This window comes from Hyaena hyaena, unplaced genomic scaffold (genome assembly GCF_003009895.1).
Source record: "Hyaena hyaena isolate Hyena2069 unplaced genomic scaffold, ASM300989v1 scaffold_296, whole genome shotgun sequence".
Classification (NCBI taxonomy): Eukaryota; Metazoa; Chordata; class Mammalia; order Carnivora; family Hyaenidae; genus Hyaena; species Hyaena hyaena.
In genome coordinates, this window is record NW_024080931.1 from 1743543 (window position 1) to 1763585 (window position 20043).

Here is a 20043-nt window from a genome sequence, read left to right on the forward strand (position 1 = left end):
TCTCCTCTCCCCTGGGCCACCTCCGTGGGGGCAGAAACCAGAGCCACCCAGTCACCACGGGAGCCCCGGTGCCCAGGACAGGGACGGCACGCAGTAGGTGCGCAGGAAGTGTTTGCAAGATGAATGGCGCCTGGACCCACGAAAGCAGGCACCTGCCCTTCGAGGGAAGGAGAGGTCCCAGTTCCTCAACTTCCGGACGGGTCAGATAGAACCTTGGTGACGGGGCCATCCCCTCCCTTCCCGAACATCTCCTCCTGGGTCCCCTCCCTTGAAATCCTGGGTTTTCCGGCGCCCGGACACCTCGCTGGGGGCCGGACCCACTCGGGCTCTTGTCGACGAGAGGGAAAATCAGGGAGGATGCGGTCCTTTAGCAAGTAAAACTTTTATTAAATAAACTTTCAGTTTCTCCAGACCGAAGAGAGGCGTTTGGACATGAAGATGATGCCTGCAGCTTCTCGCCTGAAACACACCACAGTGCCAAGGCCCCTCCGGCCGGAACGGCGAACCCGGCCCCCCCGAAGCTCCCGGTCCCTTTCCTGCCGTGTGTGTGTGTGTGTGTGTGTGTGTGTGTGTGTGTGTGTGTGTGTGGCGGTTTGTCTCCAAAAGTCGGTTTGCAAGTTGAAACTTCATGAAATTACTCGTAGCAGAAATAAAGTACATCGTACAAATCACGTGGGTCTTCGAGGTGGAGTATAAAAATGGTATTTACAGCCAGTAAACATGGACCAGAAGGGCGCACGCCTCCGCCGCGCTCCGGACGGGCCGGGCGGGGCGGGGCCGGGGGCGCGGGCGCCGCCCCCTCGTGGCCCCTGAGCACACGCTTGCACACGCAGACGCACAGGACACAGGCACGCTAGAGTGTCTCGGAACAATTATCAAACTCTGGAATATCGAAACAAGTTGGTCGTAAGATTTTTTTTTCCTCTTTTTTTTTTTTTTTTGCTATGTGGTTTTTTTTTTTCTTTTTTTTTCTTTTTTTTTTTTCTGGGTCAGTCAACACATTTTGGTAGAAACAAAAGGGAAGGCTGTGTTTTTCTTTACAAATTTTTTTTCTTGAGCTTATGAAGTTCTCTGGTGCCTCATTTGGCAAGAGGCCCCACTGGACGTCCAACGAACTTGACTCTGTGCTTTCGCGGTTTGAGTAGCTATACAGAGGCGCCCCACGAGACCTCCCTCCCCGCCCCAACTAGGAAACAAAAATCTACTGCTGTCTGATTTTTTTCCCCATTTTTTTCTCTTTTCTTCTTTGTATCTGCTCAGAAAGACCAAAATTCAAAAAAAAAAAAAAATCATTTGTAGAGGTATCTCTGGTGAAGGGGTGCTGGGCCAGCGCGGGTTGGGTTCGTCCAACGCGCATGGCGATCTTGGTCATGAGATCGTGAACTCCAGGCTGGTGATCCGAAGTCAGGGAGGGCTGCCGCCTGCCCGTGGGAGGGGGTGCGCGGGGCAGGGGGCGCTCCCCAGACCCTGTCTGCCCCTGACGGAAAGCTAAGGGCTATTGGTCACATGAGTAAGGCTATGACGGGGCGGGCGCGGGGTGAGGAGGCGGGGAGGGGGGGGGCGTCTCTTCTGTGCCTACATCCGGGAAGGCAGGGCCCTGGGGTGGGGGTTCCGGAAGCTGCAGCTAAGACCAGGGACACTGGAGCTGGCCGAGCCCAAGGGCCCGCGAGAACGTCAGTGGCAGGGGCCCAATGTCCTGGAGGTATATCGCGTTGACTGATGATTCCCAGTGCTTCTCCGTGCCCTGGTCTGACATGACAGCGGGAGGTGGGGACACACTGGGCTGCCCGGTCATCCTCAGCCCTTCTTATGTCCCTGCTGAGTGACCGGGCCAGGGTCACCTTCTCTTGGATGGAAGGAAGTCGGAAAAGTTTGGTCCCATGATCTATACTCAAAAAATATATATACTGTCTATAGCTCTCTATATATATATGCATATATATATATAGGAAAAGTTGTGATTTAGTTTGGGGAAGCCACCAAGGGTGGGGGCAGTGAAGCCCTCAGCCCCCATCTCAGGAGCCCCCCGCCCAGCGCTGGGGCAGACCACAAAGCCCCCTCCCCACTCCACATGGCCTGCAGTAGCGTTTCACATTAGGGGGCAGGCGGGGGGCAAGGGGAGATGGGAGAGGAGAGGGGGGCTGGTGTCCAAACTCGGTTGTAATTTACGGAAAAGTCCGGGGTCGGTTGGAATCGGGAGGCCCTCCTGGGGTGGGAAGGCCCCTCACCTGGCAGAGAAGGGAGGGGCGTTAGGGTGCGGTGATGGGGGGCACGCAGGCCAACGACATCACCCCCCCGCCCCCTTGCCCTGGCCAGGCTGGGTTCCGGGAACCCAAGGGCCCATCTACTCAGAGAGAGTCCGTTTCCAGGATCGGAGGCCAGCAATCTGCCTTGGAAAGGACTCTGGGCCACTGAGGCCACTTCCTCATCTGGTGACCCCCGGGGGCAAACACTTGTGTTTATTCTTGTCTCCCCTGCTCCCTGCCGCGAAGGCAGTGCTCCCCCAACCTCCGCCCCGTTTCTGGTCATTCACAGCTGTGTCCCCAAGCGCTATCTCCAAACAGTGCCTAGCACATAGTAGGTGCTCAGAAAGGATTGCTGTCCCAGGGTGTTAAAGTGCATGGGTCGCCTGTTAGTTGTCTGATCCCGTGACCTTTGACTCTGCGGGTGCTGATCTGACAGAGTCTGAAAAGCACGTGCAGCCCCTAACTGAGCACCTACTTCGCACCAGACCCCCAGGCGCGGCGCTTTGATGACGACGGCGCTCGTGATTAAAAACAAAGCAAAAAACAAAATCAAAACAAGTGATTAAGAGCTTTCCAGGTGGCGGGTCCTGGGCTCAGCTGGGAAAACACCGTGTCCCCAAGTGGGTCCTCCCTGCTGCTTCTGGGGAGGTGACTTTCGTGAACCCATTTCACAGATGAGGCTCATCAAGGCTTGAGGTCAGTTATGTTTCCCCACTGGCCCCCTAGGCTCACGGTTCATTCCCCCAAAGGTGTTCAGTTGTTGATAAAGTTGTTCTCTCTGGTGGCAAAATATACTCTTGGGGATTTGTTTGGGGGGGTATCTTTGAGGGGGGGCATGCTGGTGAGCGGGGCAAACATTCCACTTTTTCACCAGTTCACTGAGCGTAAATGACACTAAATGAGGAACTTGGACAGGGGTCCAGCTGGGAGGGTCACAGGACAGGACAGAAGCCCTTCCCTCGCAGCAGCCCCAGCCCAGCCCACACCTGGCCTCTCAAGTGAACTTCTATTCATCCCTCAAAACCTTCTTCTGGAAGGATTCCCCAATCCCCCCCACCCTGATTTCACCCTCTGTCCTAGCCCTGACCAAAGTGGGGGGCTGGAGGGTGACTCTCTAGCTCTGTCCCCACCATCCCAACCTGGGGGCTCCTTGTGGCCTCCAGCAGCACTGCCCCGGGGGGCTGGGGAGGGCGTGCCGAGAAGAGGGGGGTGTTTGGCCAAGACGGAGGGTGGGAGGCGGATGGGGGGGTGGGTGGGGCCGCCTGGCGGCTCACCTGGGCCAGGCCCGCGGCCTCCGGGCGGCAGTGGGCGCGGTCAGTAGGGGTGTCCCGGGTCTTTGGGCCGCTTTAGCTGCACTTTGAGTCTCTTCATCCCGATCTGGAAGCCGTTCATGGCCTGGATGGCGGTCTGCGCGCTGGCCGGGTTGTCAAAGCTCACGAAGCCTGCGGAGACCGGGACGGAGCAGCGATGGTGGGCCACGGGGGTGTCCTCTGCTGGCTCCAGTGCGGCAGCCCAGGCTTCCCTGAGGTCCTGGGGGTGGGGGGCGTGCGCTCGCAGGGGCAGACGGCGGGGGGGTGGGGTGCTTGGGGAGGTGGGAGGGCCAGCCAGGCACGCACAACAGACGCCCTCTGCACTTGCACGCCTCTGCGGATGGGGCGCTTGCTACTTACCTGGGCTACGCGGCGGCAGTGGGGACAGGCGAGGCTGCCTTCTCCCTCCCCCCCTCCCCGTCCTGAACTCGTCTAGGCCTCAGATGCTAACGTGTGCCTCCACCCAGACTGCTATCCATCTGGGGTCTTGACTCTGCATGGGACTCTCTCTCTCTCTCTCTCTCTCTGAATGTCCTGTGTCTCTTCTCTCTGTCCTTTTCTCCCTCCCTCTGTCTTTTATCTCTCTTTCTGTACCTCTGTCTCTTTTTGTCTGTCAGTCTGTCTACCCCGTCTCCCGAGGCCATCACAAACATTCCAGCCTGCCAGTTCCTCAGATTTCCGCCCCTGCCCACCTTGCCCTACTCCTGGCCCCTCACCTCTTGGTCCTCAATGGTGTGCAGGCCACAGGGGCTGGGGGCCTTCTGGGGCGAGGGTCTGCATGCACAAGCATTGGGAGGCGGGGCTCCCTGAGCTCCGTGTAGGGGGCGGGGTGGGAGGGCAGGAGGAGCTGGGGGCAGGGCTGAGCTGTCTTGCCAGGGGTCCATGGGGAGCCTTGGGGGAATGAGGAGCTGGGGAGGGGTGACATCTTCTTATCTATCATCTCCCCTAACACCTGCCGCCCATCATATGGATGAGAAAACTGAGGCTCAGAGAAGGCATATGACTCCTCACTGTGGAAAGGGATTGAGTGGGTCCCCTCCCAACATTTCCTTCTTCCTCCTGGGGGCAGGATTCAGAGGAGGGGCCTGGGTGCTGGCCGAGGGCCCCTACTGGTGTGGCCAGCGTGCTGCTTGGCCATTCGGTGCTTCTCCTTCCTCCCAGGATATTGGGGCAATTCTTCTTTTTCCTTTTTTAGAGATTTTTTTTAAGTAATCTCTACACCCAATGTGGGGCTCAAACTCACAACCCCGAGACCAAGAGTCACAGGTTGCACCTACTCAGCCAGGCAGGCTCCCTCTGGAGCAAGGCTTCCATTTTATGGTTGGACACGAAGTATATACAGCAAGTGCTTAATAAATAGGCAATAGTTGGCCTTTTGAATAACACTGTGGGAGTAACAGTCCCAAGTTTGGAGTCAAACAGACTGGTTCTAATTTAGGTTCTGTCTCTTTGCTGCTGTGTGAACTTGGAGAAGTTGCAGCACATCTCTGAGCCTTAATTGCCTCTGTGTCTGGGGACAAGGAAGTCCTCCCAAGGCCCCCAAGGCCCTGCACCACGTCCCCTGCCTGCCCTCCCCTCCTCCCACCCCCCTTGCTCGCTCTGCTCTAGCCACACGGGCCTCCTCCTCACAGTTTCTCCAACATACCAGACAGGTCTTGCCCCAGGGCCTTTGCATGTGCTGTTCCCTAGATCCCTCTACCCCAGATATCCTTTGGTTGGAAAATCTCCTCATTTGGGTCTCAGTTGAGACATCACCTCCTGCACATCAATTTCTATTTCCTGACCAACGATGTTCTTCATTCCATCTATAGCCCCTTGGCCTATGTCCTGCTTAGTGTATTTCCATCTCCTACCCATAAACCTGTGCTTTTCCGCGCCCTCACCGCTGGCCACAGGCGGTTATTTCAAATTTAGATTTAATTAAACATTCCATCCTTTGGTTGAACAGCCCCGCCTTAGGGGGCCGGTGGCCATGTGTGGCTGATGGCTCAGGTGGCAGAGACATGCAACATTTCCACCAGGGGAGAAAATTCCGTTGGGCAGCTCAGCAGGACTATGAGGTTTCAGGGTGGGGCTTTTGCTGGTTTCCTTTACTGCCATGTCCCAGCACCCAGCACGGTGTCTGGCACACAGTAGGTGCTTAATAAGTGCTCACTCTAATTCATAAATATGATCCTTTTGAGCCACACGTGTCGTGTCTCACGGCTGACCACGCCCTCCCAGGCCCCTGTTCCTTGGCAAGTGGAGTGGGGGACAGGGCTGGCGGGGGTAGGGGAGGGAAGGGGTGGCTGCAATAAGGACTCACCAAAACATTTGCTCTGGTTGGTGGCCCGATCCATAAACACCTTGGAGGAGATGATATTGCCGAAGGGCAGGAACATCTGCGTCAGCTCCGTGTCTCCAAACTCCTGGGGGAGGTGGTAGATAAACAGGTTACAGCCTTCGGGACCTGCAGGTGGGGGAGAGAAAGACATAAAGCCCCCAAGGAGAGGAGGCGGACCCCCCCCAGGGGGAGGGGTGCGGGACCAGAGCCCACATCTGGCATCTCCAGCTGTTGGGGGAGGGTGCCTGTGACGTCAGGAGGAAGGGCGTGGCGATGGTGGAAGGGGACGCACGCTGGGTGCCTACTTTTGCCTGTCTAATCCCACGCTTGGGGACTCTAAACCTCCGATGGTCCTCAGGCCCCAGATAATTTACAAAATTCAGCTGGTCCCTCCTCCCAAATCTGAGATAAATCCCTCAGTGCCAGACCCTGGATAACCCCCAAGCCCCAGACAACCTGAAACCCCTGAAAAATCGCTAAACCTGAAACTCTAGGCCATTTACAACATGAGGTGAATTGCGGGGCGGCGGGGAGGGCCCAATACGGACACTTTGAACTATCGTTGCACTGATTCTGTAAATCTAAAACTGGTTTTAAAATAAAACATTCTTTTTTTTTTTTTACAAGTCTGAGATCACAGAATAAAATAAGAGCTCATTCCCTGGTCCCAAACCCCAAATACCTAGATATTTAAAAAAAACGTAGCTAATTCTCCAAACCTTGAATCATTTTCAAAACTCAGACGACACAAAAATAAAATCAAGTAAAATAAAAAAGAAGTCTCTAGTCCCAAACCCAGATAGCCCGAAACCACCGGGCAATTAAACGATATACTACACCTCCCAGAAAGAAATTCCTAACAGTACAGCTCTCTCTCAGAACCATCCCCTCCCCAAATAATCCCCAATGCATGACTCATGTAAAATCTAGAAATAACAATCCAATTAAAAAACCTTCATTATATGAAGCCACGAACATTCTCCAAACCTGCCCCTAATCCCAAACTGATAGATGCCTTCCCCCATACCCCCACAAACCAAGGGGAATCCCCAAATCATCAAGAATCCCCTTCGCCCTGGAAATGAGCACTCCCGCTTCGGTTTACTTAAAATCCAAGATTACACATTCACATCCAACCCTTACCTTCCTGATTAGGACCAGAGTTCTAATAATGCTCGTTTTTTAAAAATGCAAGTGTGCTGCAATGTGATCATTGCGCTGAAGCAGACGGCACAATTTTGACCCTAACACAAATTTCACCTTTACTTGTGTGCTATCTCTGTCCAAAAAACGCGGAGTGAAAGCAGACACCGCACCCAGCCGAATCGGATCTCGCGGGAAAACCGTGCGTGCACACGCCCCACCAACACACAGAGGCTCAAACACCTACCACGGTCTTGGTCCCCCAAGTGTGTTGTGAGCCACACGCATCCCCATCTGGGGCTCCGACTCCCCCATCTGACTTCAGACAAGCCTCTTTCCTCCACTCAACAGCACCTCACAGCTGTCCCCGTGTCCACCTCCACGTGCAAACGTGAGGTCTTTTCCAAGAGAAAGTGCCACATTTATTGTATTTTTTTTTTAAACCTGATAACATGCATAGGCTGTGCTACCACGTCTGCTAGGGTTCTGTCTTTGTTTTGTGCATCTGGACCCCATTCACTCAGGAACCTTGTAGATCGTATTGCGAGGCTTTGCATGCTGGGCGGAGGATCCAGAGCGCAGCTTGACCGCATCTGAACTTTTACCTCTCGGCCCAGGGTTCAGGGAAGTTGGGAGAAGGGACCGGGGAAGGGACACACCCAGGTCAGAGCCATCCACAAAACAGTGACCCGAGGCAGCTGTACCCTCTCTGAAGCTCCCACTGGCTCGCCTTGCATGGGGGGAGGGGGAAGGTGCTGGGGAGGGTGTCACTGAAAGTTACATGGGAGCTGTGGGCACTGCCAAATCCTCATGTCTGCTGCCCTCCGTGACTTTAACCACAGAGGCCCCTGGAGATACAAAATCTGAGAAGGGGATACCAGCTGGTTGGCAGAGCTGGAGACCCCTCAGCCCAGGGCTCACCTCCAAAGCTCAGTGCGTGTAGCCTGGCAATGCCCCCCCCATTCCACAGGCCAAGGGCAAAATGGGGCGGAGCCTCAAAGAGCTCAGTCTGCGAGGCTCCCCTGGCCATGGGGCGGTCTGGGGGCTTTCCTAGCTGGTCACCTCCTCCCCACCCCACTAGCTGTACGGAAGGGGCCTTCCAGGGGGCTTAGCTACACTACGTCAGGATGGGTCCTGTTTATTTCCCAGTAAGCGCCTCTTGACACAGACGGCCATTCCGGTTGCAGGTGAGGAAACTGAGGCACAGGGCAGCGAGGCGCTTTCTTTATGTCACAAGTCAGAACTGGGTCTGAATCCAGGTTGTCTGACTTCAGATTGTCTGACTCCAGAATCGACCTCCTCCCTTCTTCCACTTTACTGGGGAGGCCTCAGTTTACCCGAGGTATCTCATCACGGTCCCCCACCCCCCCACCTCAAAACAAGTTTCCAGAAATTCAGAGAATCATCCATCCCGTCTTGGAGAGGAAGGCTGTTGAGGAGGGGGGAGGGTCACGGCTAGTCCTAGGGGGTCGAAGCTAGCACGGTTCCCACATTCCAGAAGAGGAAGCTGAGGCTCAGGGAGGGTGATTCAGTTCCCCCGAACATCCAGGGGCTGCGTTAGAACTTGAGCCCAGGTCTGTCTGGCCCGCAAGCCGCGCTCTTAGAGCCGCGGTTCCCTGAGGCCGCGGCAGGCCAGGCCAGGGGTCCTGGAGGTGGAGGGGGCGGTCAGAGGGCTGGGCTGGCGCCCCGGGGGAGGTCGCGGCCCCCTCACCTTCTCGCTGCTGCTGCTGCAGGAGGGGCGGCGGCTGGGGGACGCTGTGAGCGATGGGCGTGATGGCCGCGGTGGGGTACATGGCTGCGGAGACCGGGAGCGAGACACAGGGCGGAGGCAGGTGTAAGGCCGGCGGGTGGGGGCGGGGCCACGATTGCTGTGGGAGGGGAGAGGGGCGTGCCCTCGGCGGGGGCGGGCCATGGGAGGGGCCAGGGCCCAGGGAAGAATGGGGCGGAGCCTCCCTATCGGGAGGGGGCGTGGCCACAGCCGGGGACAGGCCTGAAGGAGTGGCCAGGGCCACAGAAGATCCGAGTGGGTGGGGCCGGAGCTTGACGAGCAGGGCCACGGCTGAGGGCGGGGCCCTGGCCGGACACAAGAGGCGGAACCAGATGCTGCAGAGGGCTGGGCCGAGACCCGCGACTGGGCCAGGACCAGACGTGGGAGGCGTGGCTCGGTGCGAGAGGGAAAGCCGAATGAGAGGGCGTCCGCCGAGGGGCGGGGCCGTAGGCGGGGCGTGACGAGGGGCGCGATCGGGCCAGGAGGGAAGCCGGGGCCGAGGCGCGGGGCTACGCCCGGGATGCTGGACTGCCCCCCGTACCTGTGTACTGCTGGACTCCGGAGAAGGCAGGATGGAGGGTCTCGGCCACGGTCGGGCTCTGAGCTGCGGGGCAGACAGAGGGGCTGAGTGGGGCGGGGGCAGCAGAAGTCTTCCATTTACCCCCGATACTTAAGAGTCTAAAGGAGAGCCACAAACATCCGCCCCAGCTTCACCTCTGCATGAACGTTTTAAAGGTATGGCCCCTAATTTACAGGTGGGAAAACTGAGGTTCAGAGAGGTGAAGCAACTGGCACGGGGCCACTCAGATAGATAATGCCGAGGTCGAACAGGACTCCAGAGAAGTTTAACCATCATCCCCATCTCTCTGTCCCCATCCGGACCCCCTCTCTCTTCCCCTTTACTCTCTGGATTCTCCAGGACTTCAGGCCTCTGCTCCCCGTCACCCCCGACCCCCATCCCTTTCCCTCTCTCGCACCTCCCCACCTCGGATCTCCTGTGTGGCTGTGACCACCCAACTGCCCCCAGGGGAGGAGAGGAGGGGAGAGGTTATCCGGACCAGTAGCGCTGGTGCGTCTGGGGGAAAAATCAGCCAAAAGGTTCTGCTCGAATGGAGAGAAGCTGCTAGGGGGTGGGGTGGTGGTGGGGTGTGACATGTACCAATCATTCTGTGTTGATGGAGCAGTTTTGTATCTTGATTGTGGTGGTGGTTACACAAATCTACACTGTGATAAAATGGCACAGAATGCCCCCCACACACAGGCGAGTGCACGTACAAAGTGGTGCGCTCTGAATAAGGTCTCCAACTCCTGTGAGTTCATTGTACCTTACGAAAGTCGGTCTCCTGGTTTCCACAATGTGCTGTGGTTACGCAAGATGTTAGCATGGCAGGGGGTGGGGGTACTGGCTTGGAGGTACAGGGACCTCTCTGTACTATTCTTGAAACTCCTTGTGAGCTCCAATCATTTCAAAACAAAAATGAGTTCACCTCAATGGTGGGAACACAGATGACTTACTTCACCCAAGCAAGATACTGGCAGATGCGTGCTGGGAGCTTGTGGTCTACGTAAGGGAAAGATGGGGCCTCTGCTTCACAAAAGCAGGGCTGAGCCTCGCTCAGGGCATGGTTAATACTGAATGGATGAAAGAATGAATGAGTGAATGGACGAACGAGTGTGGCTACTGACATCTTCCTAAACAGCAATGATTGATAATTAAGATCTGTTCTTAGTATTGGTGACGGCGTTCAGCATTTTATATACTGATTGCATTATCAGTGCAACCTCATGAGATGTCTGATGTTATCTGCCCCATTTCCCAGATGAGCAAACTGAGACCCAGAGACTTCACAGAAACCACCCAGGGCCACCAAACTGGAATCTGCACCCACAAATGTCTGGATATAAAGTTCCCGTGTGTGTGTACCCTGCTGCAGCCCCCTTCTCTGTGCCCACCACTCACATCTGTCCAGCTGAGACCCCCTCTCTTTCCCAGGCACCATGGCATAGGAACTCATGCTTGTCCCAGAGACACCCTCCCAGCCTCGCTCCCCCTGCCCCTGGGGGAACCACTCATGTTACCTGGGTAGGGCACAAGGCCATTGGCATACACGGTCTCTAGGGCGGGATGCCCCCCAGGGAAGGGCACAACACCTGCGAAGCCATTGGTGATGGGAGCCACGAGCCCGGGCACAGCTGTGGTGCCAAGCAGCGGGGGCGAGTGCAGTCCTGTAGGGCGGAGGAGCGCCATGGGGAGCCTGAGCCTGGCCCTGGCCCAGCCCCGCCCACCCCTCCTCAGGCCCCTGGCGGACTCTCACCAGAGGCAGGGGCGATAGGTGTGGCAGGCAGCCCGTTAAGGCTGACGGCGCCGATCTGCTGGATGTGGCAGGGTGAGAAGGCCACGCCAGGGCTCAGGTAGCTGCCCGACGTGGACAGGACCGTTGTCTGCTGCTGCATGAGCTGGGGGTGGAGAGGGAGTCAGCGTGCACAGCCGGGGTAGCACCTGCCCTGAGGTCCTGACTCACTGCGGGAGGCCTGGTCCTCAGGTAACCAGCAGGCAGGCAGGGGGTGAGGGGTGGGGTCAGCCTGGCTCTCGTGGCTCAGGCCTCAGTTAGGCTCAGCCTGGGATCCAGGGTCAGTCTAGGATTAGGGTTCAGTCTTCAGATCAGGGCTGAGTCAGGAATTTGGGCTTGGTCTGGGATCAGGGATCAGCCAACACTGAACTAAGCCAGGGTTGGGTCTCGGTTTGGTGTCAGCCTGGATTGAGAGGCTCTTTTGGGGGCCAGGCACGGGGGTGTGTCAGTCCAGAGTCGGGTTTCAGCACAGGCCTGGAGCTCAGTTCATGGCTAGAGGGCTCAGCTGGGGATGGGGCTCCGCAATCAGCCTGGATCTGGGGACTCACCCGTGCCCAGGATGGGCCCCCGAGTCAGATAGACTGGGCAAGAGACAGAAAGAGGAGCAGAGAGGCAGTGGCCCTTGTCAGAACGTGGAGAAGAGACTGAGCGGAACGCTAGAGTGGCCTTGGGAGACAGAGTGCGTCTGCGGGGTCACTCACAGCCTGGGCGTAGGCACTGTAGGGGCTGAAGGGCAGGGTGAGGGACGGCGTCAGGATCCCCAGCTGGCCCACCATCTGCTGCATGCGCCGCAGCGTGCGCTCCTTGTCCGTGTCGGCAAACTTGACCACCAGGCTGGAGGAGGCGCCCTGCAGGGGTGGCGGCGAGCAGGGAGGGAAAGAAGGAGGGAGGTAGCCAGGACCCTGGGTTCCTGGAACCACGCCAGCTCAGGCCCTCGGGTGAGGAGTGTAGATGCCAGGAGCTCTCAATCCCACCCATGAGCCCGCCGCAGCGAGAACAGCTCAGAGGCATGCAGCCGTCTGTGCGCACAGGCGGGGTGTCCGGGCCCTGGGGGTCGGATCTGGGGCCCCGTAGAGGACCCGACCATCAGCCACACTCTCAAAAATGGGGAATCCGACTGCTGGAGATGAACGATGGGAACCTATGACTCACAGCTGAGAACAGGTGAGATACCAGCCATCAGAGAGGGTGACATGCCCCCTCAGAGAGAGAGAGAGAGAGAGAGAGAGAGAGAGAAAGAGACTGAGTGGGGGAAGGGCAGACAGAGGGGGTCAGAGGATCCCAGGCAGGCTCTGTGCTGTCAGTGCAGAGCCTGACACGGGGCTCAAACTCACAAGCCCTGAGGTCATATGACCTGAGCTGACATCGAGTCAGATGCTTAACCGACGGAGCCCCCCAGGCGCCCCGGCACACCCATTCTAGAGACGAGCTGAGAGCAGAGTTGGTTCTGGAAGGCCCGTCCTGCCCTGGCAGATGTGGACATTTATCTACAGCGATGGTGGCTCCTGGCGCCTCCTTCCTAGAGGGCAGGGGCCACTCCGGAGCCCGGCTGGTCTTCCTCAGCCTCTCCCTGTGCCTGACCTGCCCACCCCCACCCTGGCCCCTGGGGACATGTCCAAACGACCGTCCCTCCCCTGTCACAACTTCCGGTGGCTCCACATCGCCCATGCTCCTCAGCCGAGGACCGCAGCCCCTCCCGCTGCCCCCCTGCTCCCCTGCTGCCCCCCCATCTGTGTTGTCATTTCCTGCACCCCACATGGTCCCCTCTGGTCTCGACAAAGCCAAACCACGTCAGGTCTCACCTCTCCAGGACACCCTGTTGTACACCCACACACTTACACACGCTCTCACACACACATGTTCACCACGCATGTGCACTCACATGTGTACCACACATTCATACACACACACTCACCATGCGTGCTCAGACATATCCTCCCACATGTTCATGCAGTCACACACACACACACACACACACACACACACACTATGCATGCTCACACTCACACACCATGTATACTCACCATGCAGGCTCACGTACTCTTGCACACACGTGTACACGAATGCCACCCACACAGGGTTACACACTCACCCACATGCATACACTCACAAACACAGGCATGCATTTACATCGCCATGCATATCACAAAGATTGCACACATGCACTCACACAGTACATTCAGATGCACACAATGCCGTGTACATGTGCAAGTACATACACTCATATTCACACACCTGCCCAGCCATCCACACACACTCACACACTTGCCCTCACATTCCTGCAGATGCACACATATGCAGTTGTTCCCCCGTCCCCCTGACATGTGCGCACGCGTGCACACACACACACTCAATATACACGTACAAACACACGTGCACACAACCACAGACATACTGCACAATCAACTCACACAAAACACCTACTCAATACACTTATACAGTGCACTCATACACACATAAATGTGTGCCAGCATGCACACTTATCCATACATATTCTCACACACACACAGCTCACGTACACATTAACAATCACCCACTAACAGCACACACACATGCACTCACATACACAGGCATGCGTGCACACCCACATAGGCTCTGTTACACACGTGAACAGACACATGCGTGCTAGTCCACGTGTAATCACACACGCAACCACACACCAGCAGTACATCCATGCACACCCCCACACTTACTTGAATGCTCACACCCTCGTATGCTCCACGTGGGCACAATCACACACTCACATGCATACACCCACCCACGGCACCATCAGAGATGGCGCCTCCTTCTCCGCCTGTGCCTCACTGATGACCAGCCAGAGGCTGAGCATGACTGGGACGGTAGGGAGAGTTTCTGTCCCTGTCCCCTTATGCCTGCCACCAGGGCCCTGGGCAGTCCTACCCCCCCCAGAGCCCAAGGCAGTCCTACCCCCCCCAGAGCCCAAGGCAGTCCTACCCCCCCCCAGAGCCCAGGGCAGTCCTACCCCCCCCAGAGCCCAGGGCAGTCCCACCCCCCCCGGAGCGCAGGGCAGTCCCACTCACCGGCATGGTCTGGCTGCCGTGCAGAGCATGGATGGCCGCCTGCGCCTCGGTGTGGGAGGAGAACTTCACAAAGGCGCAGCCTGCCCCAAGAGAAGGAGAGCGCGTGAGGGGCAACAGGGTCTTTCTGGGGGCAGAGGCCACAGGAGAGGGGACCGGAGCCCTGGGTGGCCCGTCGGTGTCAGATGCAGGCAGCCAGAAGGTCAGACAGTCGGAACAGAGAGACAAGCACTCATGTGTCCAGACAGACAGCTGGACAGTAAAGGGTCAGGCAATGAGACAAGCACACAGCCAGCCACAGAGGTCGACATCAGCCAGTCGGCCATCCATTCACTCGGGAAGCCAGCCAGCCACACGGCTATTTGTCACCCGCACAGTCAGACAGACGCCCTGAGGGGAGGCAGGTCCTGCCCGCTGGAACAAGTGAGGAGCACGGGCTCCGAGAACCCCCACCAGCCTCTGGCACCATGAGCTCCGGTGCTGCGATCAGGTATGGAGAGTGACGGTGACAAACCTTCGGACACAGGCACAGAGCTGCAGTACTGTGGGCACAGCCAGGCACAGATACATTCAGACCCGGACAGGTATGCCCGTGTCACCGGAGTTAGAGAGATGAGGACCAAAAAAACGACAGACCCAGCTGGCTAGTCACAGGACGAAATCAGAAATCGGGCAGCCAGCCAGCCAGGGACCACAGACACAGGTAAATTCAGACACAGTCATAAGGAGAGACCACTAGACGTAATTCCAGACAGCGAGTACTATGGAAGAGCCAGGCAGGTGGGGTGGGACGATGGAATGTTCTGGAATTTGAGAGTGGCAATGGTCGCACAAGTTTTCGAATATACTGAAAAGCACTTCACCGTACACTTTTAAAAGGGGAATTTTACAGTATATGGATATCAGGTAAAAAAAAAAAAAAAAAGAGAGAGAGAGACAGAGAGCCAAGCAAATAGGGACCGTGGGACACATTCAGTCCTAGAAAATAAAAAGTTGCAAGGGCCAGAGACAGGCAGGCGGAGAGTCGGTGCCAGACAGAGGGACGAAACGGGTAGAATCAGGTAGACAGACAAAGACCACCAGACACATGAAGACCCAGACAGAAACAGTCACTGAGACACTCAGGCATAGTCAGAGACTGAGAGGCAGGCGTCCAAAGTCACATACAGTCTCAAGGGCAGACAGGGACACAGGTCGTTGGAGACCATTAAAGTCTTTCCTAGATGGTACAGCCAGGAGCAGGCAGCCAGTCCACAGGAAACTGTCCCCTAGAGCCAGGTGGACACGGGCAGCGTGTCGGGACATGGCACACAGTTAGGACCTGGTGGGACGTGACAGGCCCCGCCCCGGTCCCCAGCCGCCCCTCCCCACGTGCCTGTCCCTGCCCTCAGGACGCAATCCCGCCTTCTCCAGTGCCTGGCCCCACCCCCCAGGAAACGAGCCCGCCCTCTCACGTGTCTGGCCCTGCCGCAGGAGCGAACACCGCCCTCCCACGTGCTTGACCCCTCCCCCTCCCTCCCCTCGCCAGAGCTCAGTCCCGCCCCTCAAGTGCTCTGCCCCGCCCCCAGGGCCAACCCCGCCCTCCCACGTGCCTGGTCCCGCCTCAGGAGTTCCCTCACGTGCCTGGCCCCGCCCCAGGAGCCAGCCCCGCCCCCTCAAGGTCCGGCCCCGCCCCAGGAGCCAGCCCCGCCTTCCCGCTGCCCAGCGTAGTCCCATCCCCACCTACGCGCCCAGTCTCGCCCCCAGGCCAGTCCGGTCTCCCCGGTCACCTTTGCTGCTGCCGTCAGGCCCGCGGAGCACGGTGCACTCGTCGATGACCCCAAAGGGCTGGAACAGCCGCAGCACGTCCTCTTCCGACTGCTGCTTGTTCAGCATCCCCACAAACAGCTTCCGGTCCCCTGCGGGCGGAGACACCCCCTCAGTCGAGTCCTGGCCTCCCGGAAATTTCTCGGTCCCTCCAACCGAGTGCGGGCCGCGGGGCCTGGCGGGAGCGCGGCTGACCCTGGCCTGCGCGTGGGAGGACGTGGCCACAGGCTTCCCGGCCCGGGTCCGTCCCCCCCGGAACGTCCCGCCTTCAAGCCCCGGGGCCGCCGCCGCACTGGTCCCGCCCCCGGGCGCGCCCGCACGCGGCACTGGCGCGAGGCCGCCTGGCCTGGCCCGGGTCCCGAGGGTGCCCCGGCGGGGGCGCGCGCCGATGGCCCCTGCGCCCTCAGACGCAGCCGGGCAGTGTCCGCCGAGCGGGCGAGGGCACGGGTGTCCCGGACCCGGGGCCCGGGAAGCTGGGGCCCCCGGCTGGCGGGGCGGGGGTGGGCGGCCGGCCTCTCCCTGGGAGGCTCCGGAGTCCTGCTCCCTCCGGGACCTGGGCTGCTCCCCTGTCGTCGGGAGCCCGCGATGGTGAGCTGCCGTTACTATGGAAACCTGTTCTCTGGCAGCTGTCACTCATGAGGGTGGGCGGGAAGGAGAGGCCCAGGCAGAGAGACTGAGTCCGGGAAAGAAGCAGGTGAGAGAGAGAAAGGGCCAGGGAGAGACAGGGAGAGACAAAGAGAGACACAGAGTCCAGAGAGACAGGAGAGAAGAAGGAGAGAGAAAGAAGTACGGAGAGGGAGAGAGAGGGTGAGACAGAGAGAGAGGAAGAAGGAGAAGCGGAAGGAAAAGAAGGAGAGGAAGGGGAGAGGAAGGGGGAGGAGGAGGAGGGGGGAGAAGGGAGGATTAGTGGGAAGAGGAGAAGGCGGAGGAGAAGAAAGGGGAGAAGGAGGCAGAGGAGCAGGAGAGGGAGGAAGAGGAGGAGGAGAAGAATGAGGGAGAAGAGAAGGAAGAGGGGGAGGGGAGGGAGGGGGAGGAGGGAGGGGGAGGAGAAGAGGAAGAATTATTAAAAGTGAGAGAGAAGAGAAGGGACGGGCATGCGCAGACCCCTCTCTACGCGAGCAGCCAGGTAGGGGGGTGTGCACACGGGCGCCCCCGACGGGCTGTAGCACACACAGCGGGCCCAACCGCCCTGCTCCCCACGCCACCCCCAGGGCTGGCTGCTCCCCCTCAGCCCCAGTCCACCCGAGATGGGGAGGGGGCAGGAAAATCCCTAAGAATGACTAGGCTTGGGTGCCACTGGGGCATCTGAGCCCCAACGCGGGTCCCCAACATGGTCCCGACCCGCAGCCCGCACACCCGCCCGCCCAGCCGGGAGCCGTCAAGCACACGCGCTGGGAAGCACACGCGCTGGGACGCACACGCCCACGCACAGGCCACGCAAGCAGGCCCCCCACCGCATCCACACATGCATGTGTGCACGCGCTCACACGCGTCTGTACACAGGCACGCCAAGGAATGCATGCTCTCTCTTTCACACACACACACGCGCGCACACACACACACACACACACACACACACAGCAACTCCCCTCGGGGACCCCTTCAGGGATCCCGTCCCCTGTGCCTCAGAAGGCCCCCATTATGGCACCCTACGGGGAGTGGTGTATTTCAAGCTCTAGGGGTCAGCAGCTGGGCCTGGCCAGACCCCCCACTCCTGACTCCTGGGCTGGTGGCGCTGTGGTTGGGAAGAGAGGACAGAGCCCCCCTGCTCTCCTACCCGAGCCAGGGGACTCTGCCTCCACCCCCACCATTAGGTGTGTGAGCAGAGAGGTGACTGCTACATCCTTCTGATCAGAGATTCCCCTCCTTCCCTGGTTCCTCTGCCAGCCCCCAGCCTGGTAGCCACGGAGAGATGACAACTACCTCCGCGGCTTTCACTGTCCGCAGGCTTCACCTGGATCGGCCGCGCCATCTGTGGAGAGAGAGGGGAGGTGGAGGTCAAGGCTGGCCGGGCGGCATCATGGCTGGAGGCTATGTCTGAGCTCCGCCAGGCACTCTGCCCACCTCTCAGCATCCCACCAGCTTCCAGCAGCAAACCAGCCAAACTGAATGACACACAGTCCCATGTACTGGGCTTCGCTCATGCTGTCTGGAAAACTCTTACTTTACCTTCAGAACCCAGTAACAATATCCCTTGCTGCAAGAGGCCTCCTTGCCTTCCCAAGTGTAGTATGTTCTTTGCCAAGATGCCCAACTCCTCTGGTCCCGTATGTGATGTGACCTTGTGGTTTCTCTCACCAACGACTGGAGTCTATTTCCCCACCCTCTGCATCTGGACTTGACCTTGTGACTTGCTCTGGCGAGTGGAGTGGAGTGGAAGGGAAGAAGCGGGAGTTCTGAGCTCCGGCCTTGAGAGACTTTACAGCTTCCTCTTTTGGAAACTGCACATCGCCAGGTGGACAAGCCGAGGCGGGACAGGAGGACAGGGGGCCCCAAGCACGGAGAGGCCCTGACACACAGCCTGTGGGGGTGAGGCTGTCCTCTCCCAGCTGGCCCCGGCAAGCCCTGACTGGCCGCCACGGCATGAAGGACCCCAGGAGAGACTAGCAGAAGAACCACCCAGCTGAGCCCCGCCTGTGCTCACTAACTCGTGGAATCACGAACAAATGAACTGGTTGAGTTGGTTTGTTACCGAGCACTAGCTGACTGATACCAAGGCAACTACTTTTAGTCAGTTCTCTGAGCCTCGGGTGGGAGGACTGTCATACCTGAATGGGCCAGCTTTCAATGTGGACTCAGTGTTCTGGACACTCCTGTCCCCAGCCTTCAGCACTGAAAATGATATTCAGTGGAAGAAATCCTCCTGTGATCCCCACCCCCAAACTTACCCTGCCATGGGTAGGAGCTAATGTGGCTATTTGAGAACAAACTCAAGCGATGTGGGAAGTGGGTGACATTTGCTTCTCCACTCATCTGAGGACGGAATCCTCCTCTGAGCCTGGTATCTCTGGTGAACTCCTACTCATCCTTCAAAACCCCGATTGAAAGCCCCACGTAGGCAGCCCTTCCACCCCTCTGGGTTTCTTCCTCCTTCTGCTTTGGGGACAGGGAGTGTCTGTGTCTTGCTTTCTCATGCAGGCAGGGAGAATCGGAGAAACTTGCCGAACTGAACTGACCGGAAGGAGATGGCCAACACCCAACAGCTAAGAAGGGCACGCAGTGCCTCTGCACCGGGCCTGGGTTGGACCCCAGACCCCCTCCAAGGTCAGACACTCCCCGTGGCCATTCGGAGAAGGTGCTTGATGAACGCCACCTCTCTGGTCCCTGTGCAGCTTCCCAGCGAGCCCCAGCTTTCACCAGGCTTTACAGATGTCAAAACCATGGCTGGGAGTAGTTATCTATCCAAGGTCACGGTGAGTGAGTCAAGGCACTAAGCCTTCCTAGACTTCAACTCTAAGGATCTTTCTACCCAGTCCCATGAGTAGAGAGCCCTCTCCAACTATGAACCCCCAGATCTCCTTCCCCTTCTCTCAGACCCTGAACTGCCCCCCATCTGAGTCCCCTCCCTCACTGTGCACCCTCATCCCTACGCCCCTCCCCCTCTCCAGCTTCCCTACCCTCTCTGAGCCCCTCCCCATTCTGAGCTCATGCGCTGCCTCAATTTGAACTCAGTCTCGGGAGGCCCAGAAGCAGAGAGGCCTTCCAGCTCCTCAGGTCCCGCCACCCACCCAGCCATATCGTCAGAGGGACCCTGACCACCTGGGAAAGGCCAAAGCATGTCTCCCTCCCCCCATCATGCGCGCGCGCGCGCGCGCGCGCACACACACACACACACACACACACACACACCCGGGGCCCTCTCACCTGGGTACCACACCCAGCTAGCTAGAGGCAGGAGGGGAGATTTTTTTCAACCAGATGGGACCGGTTTCTGGGCTGGGGGCAGACTGAGGTCGTGAAAGGAGGTGGGGAGCAGGGGGCACCTGAGCTCCGGCCTCCTGTTCACCGCCACCCCACCCCCCCGCCTCCGCTGGCCCTCACCTCCTCCCCCCCCCCAG

The 20043-nt window shown here is 58.4% G+C and overlaps 1 protein-coding gene across 4 annotated transcripts in view; it reads right to left on the reverse strand.

The window, feature by feature from the left end:
• Nucleotides 1-1550: 1550 nt before the first annotated feature.
• Nucleotides 1551-20043, reverse strand: part of CELF5 (CUGBP Elav-like family member 5) — a 49017-nt gene continuing 30524 nt past the window's right edge. Inside the window, exons 3-13 of one of the 4 annotated variants that reach the window (XM_039247616.1) lie at nt 17906-17957; nt 15949-16077; nt 14183-14262; nt 11843-11989; nt 11106-11247; nt 10870-11016; nt 9332-9394; nt 8734-8817; nt 5862-6005; nt 3521-3688; nt 1551-2228 (exon numbers count right to left, since the gene is read on the reverse strand). In XM_039247616.1, coding sequence (XP_039103547.1) covers nt 3561-3688; nt 5862-6005; nt 8734-8817; nt 9332-9394; nt 10870-11016; nt 11106-11247; nt 11843-11989; nt 14183-14262; nt 15949-16077; nt 17906-17957 — 1116 coding nt within the window. In that variant the 3' untranslated portion in view covers nt 1551-2228; nt 3521-3560. Of the gene's footprint in view, nt 2229-3520; nt 3689-5861; nt 6006-8733; nt 8818-9331; nt 9395-10869; nt 11017-11105; nt 11248-11842; nt 11990-14182; nt 14263-15948; nt 16078-17905; nt 17958-20043 lie in introns of those variants that run through there. The other 3 variants (XM_039247614.1, XM_039247615.1, XM_039247617.1) reach the window with 3 other exon arrangements.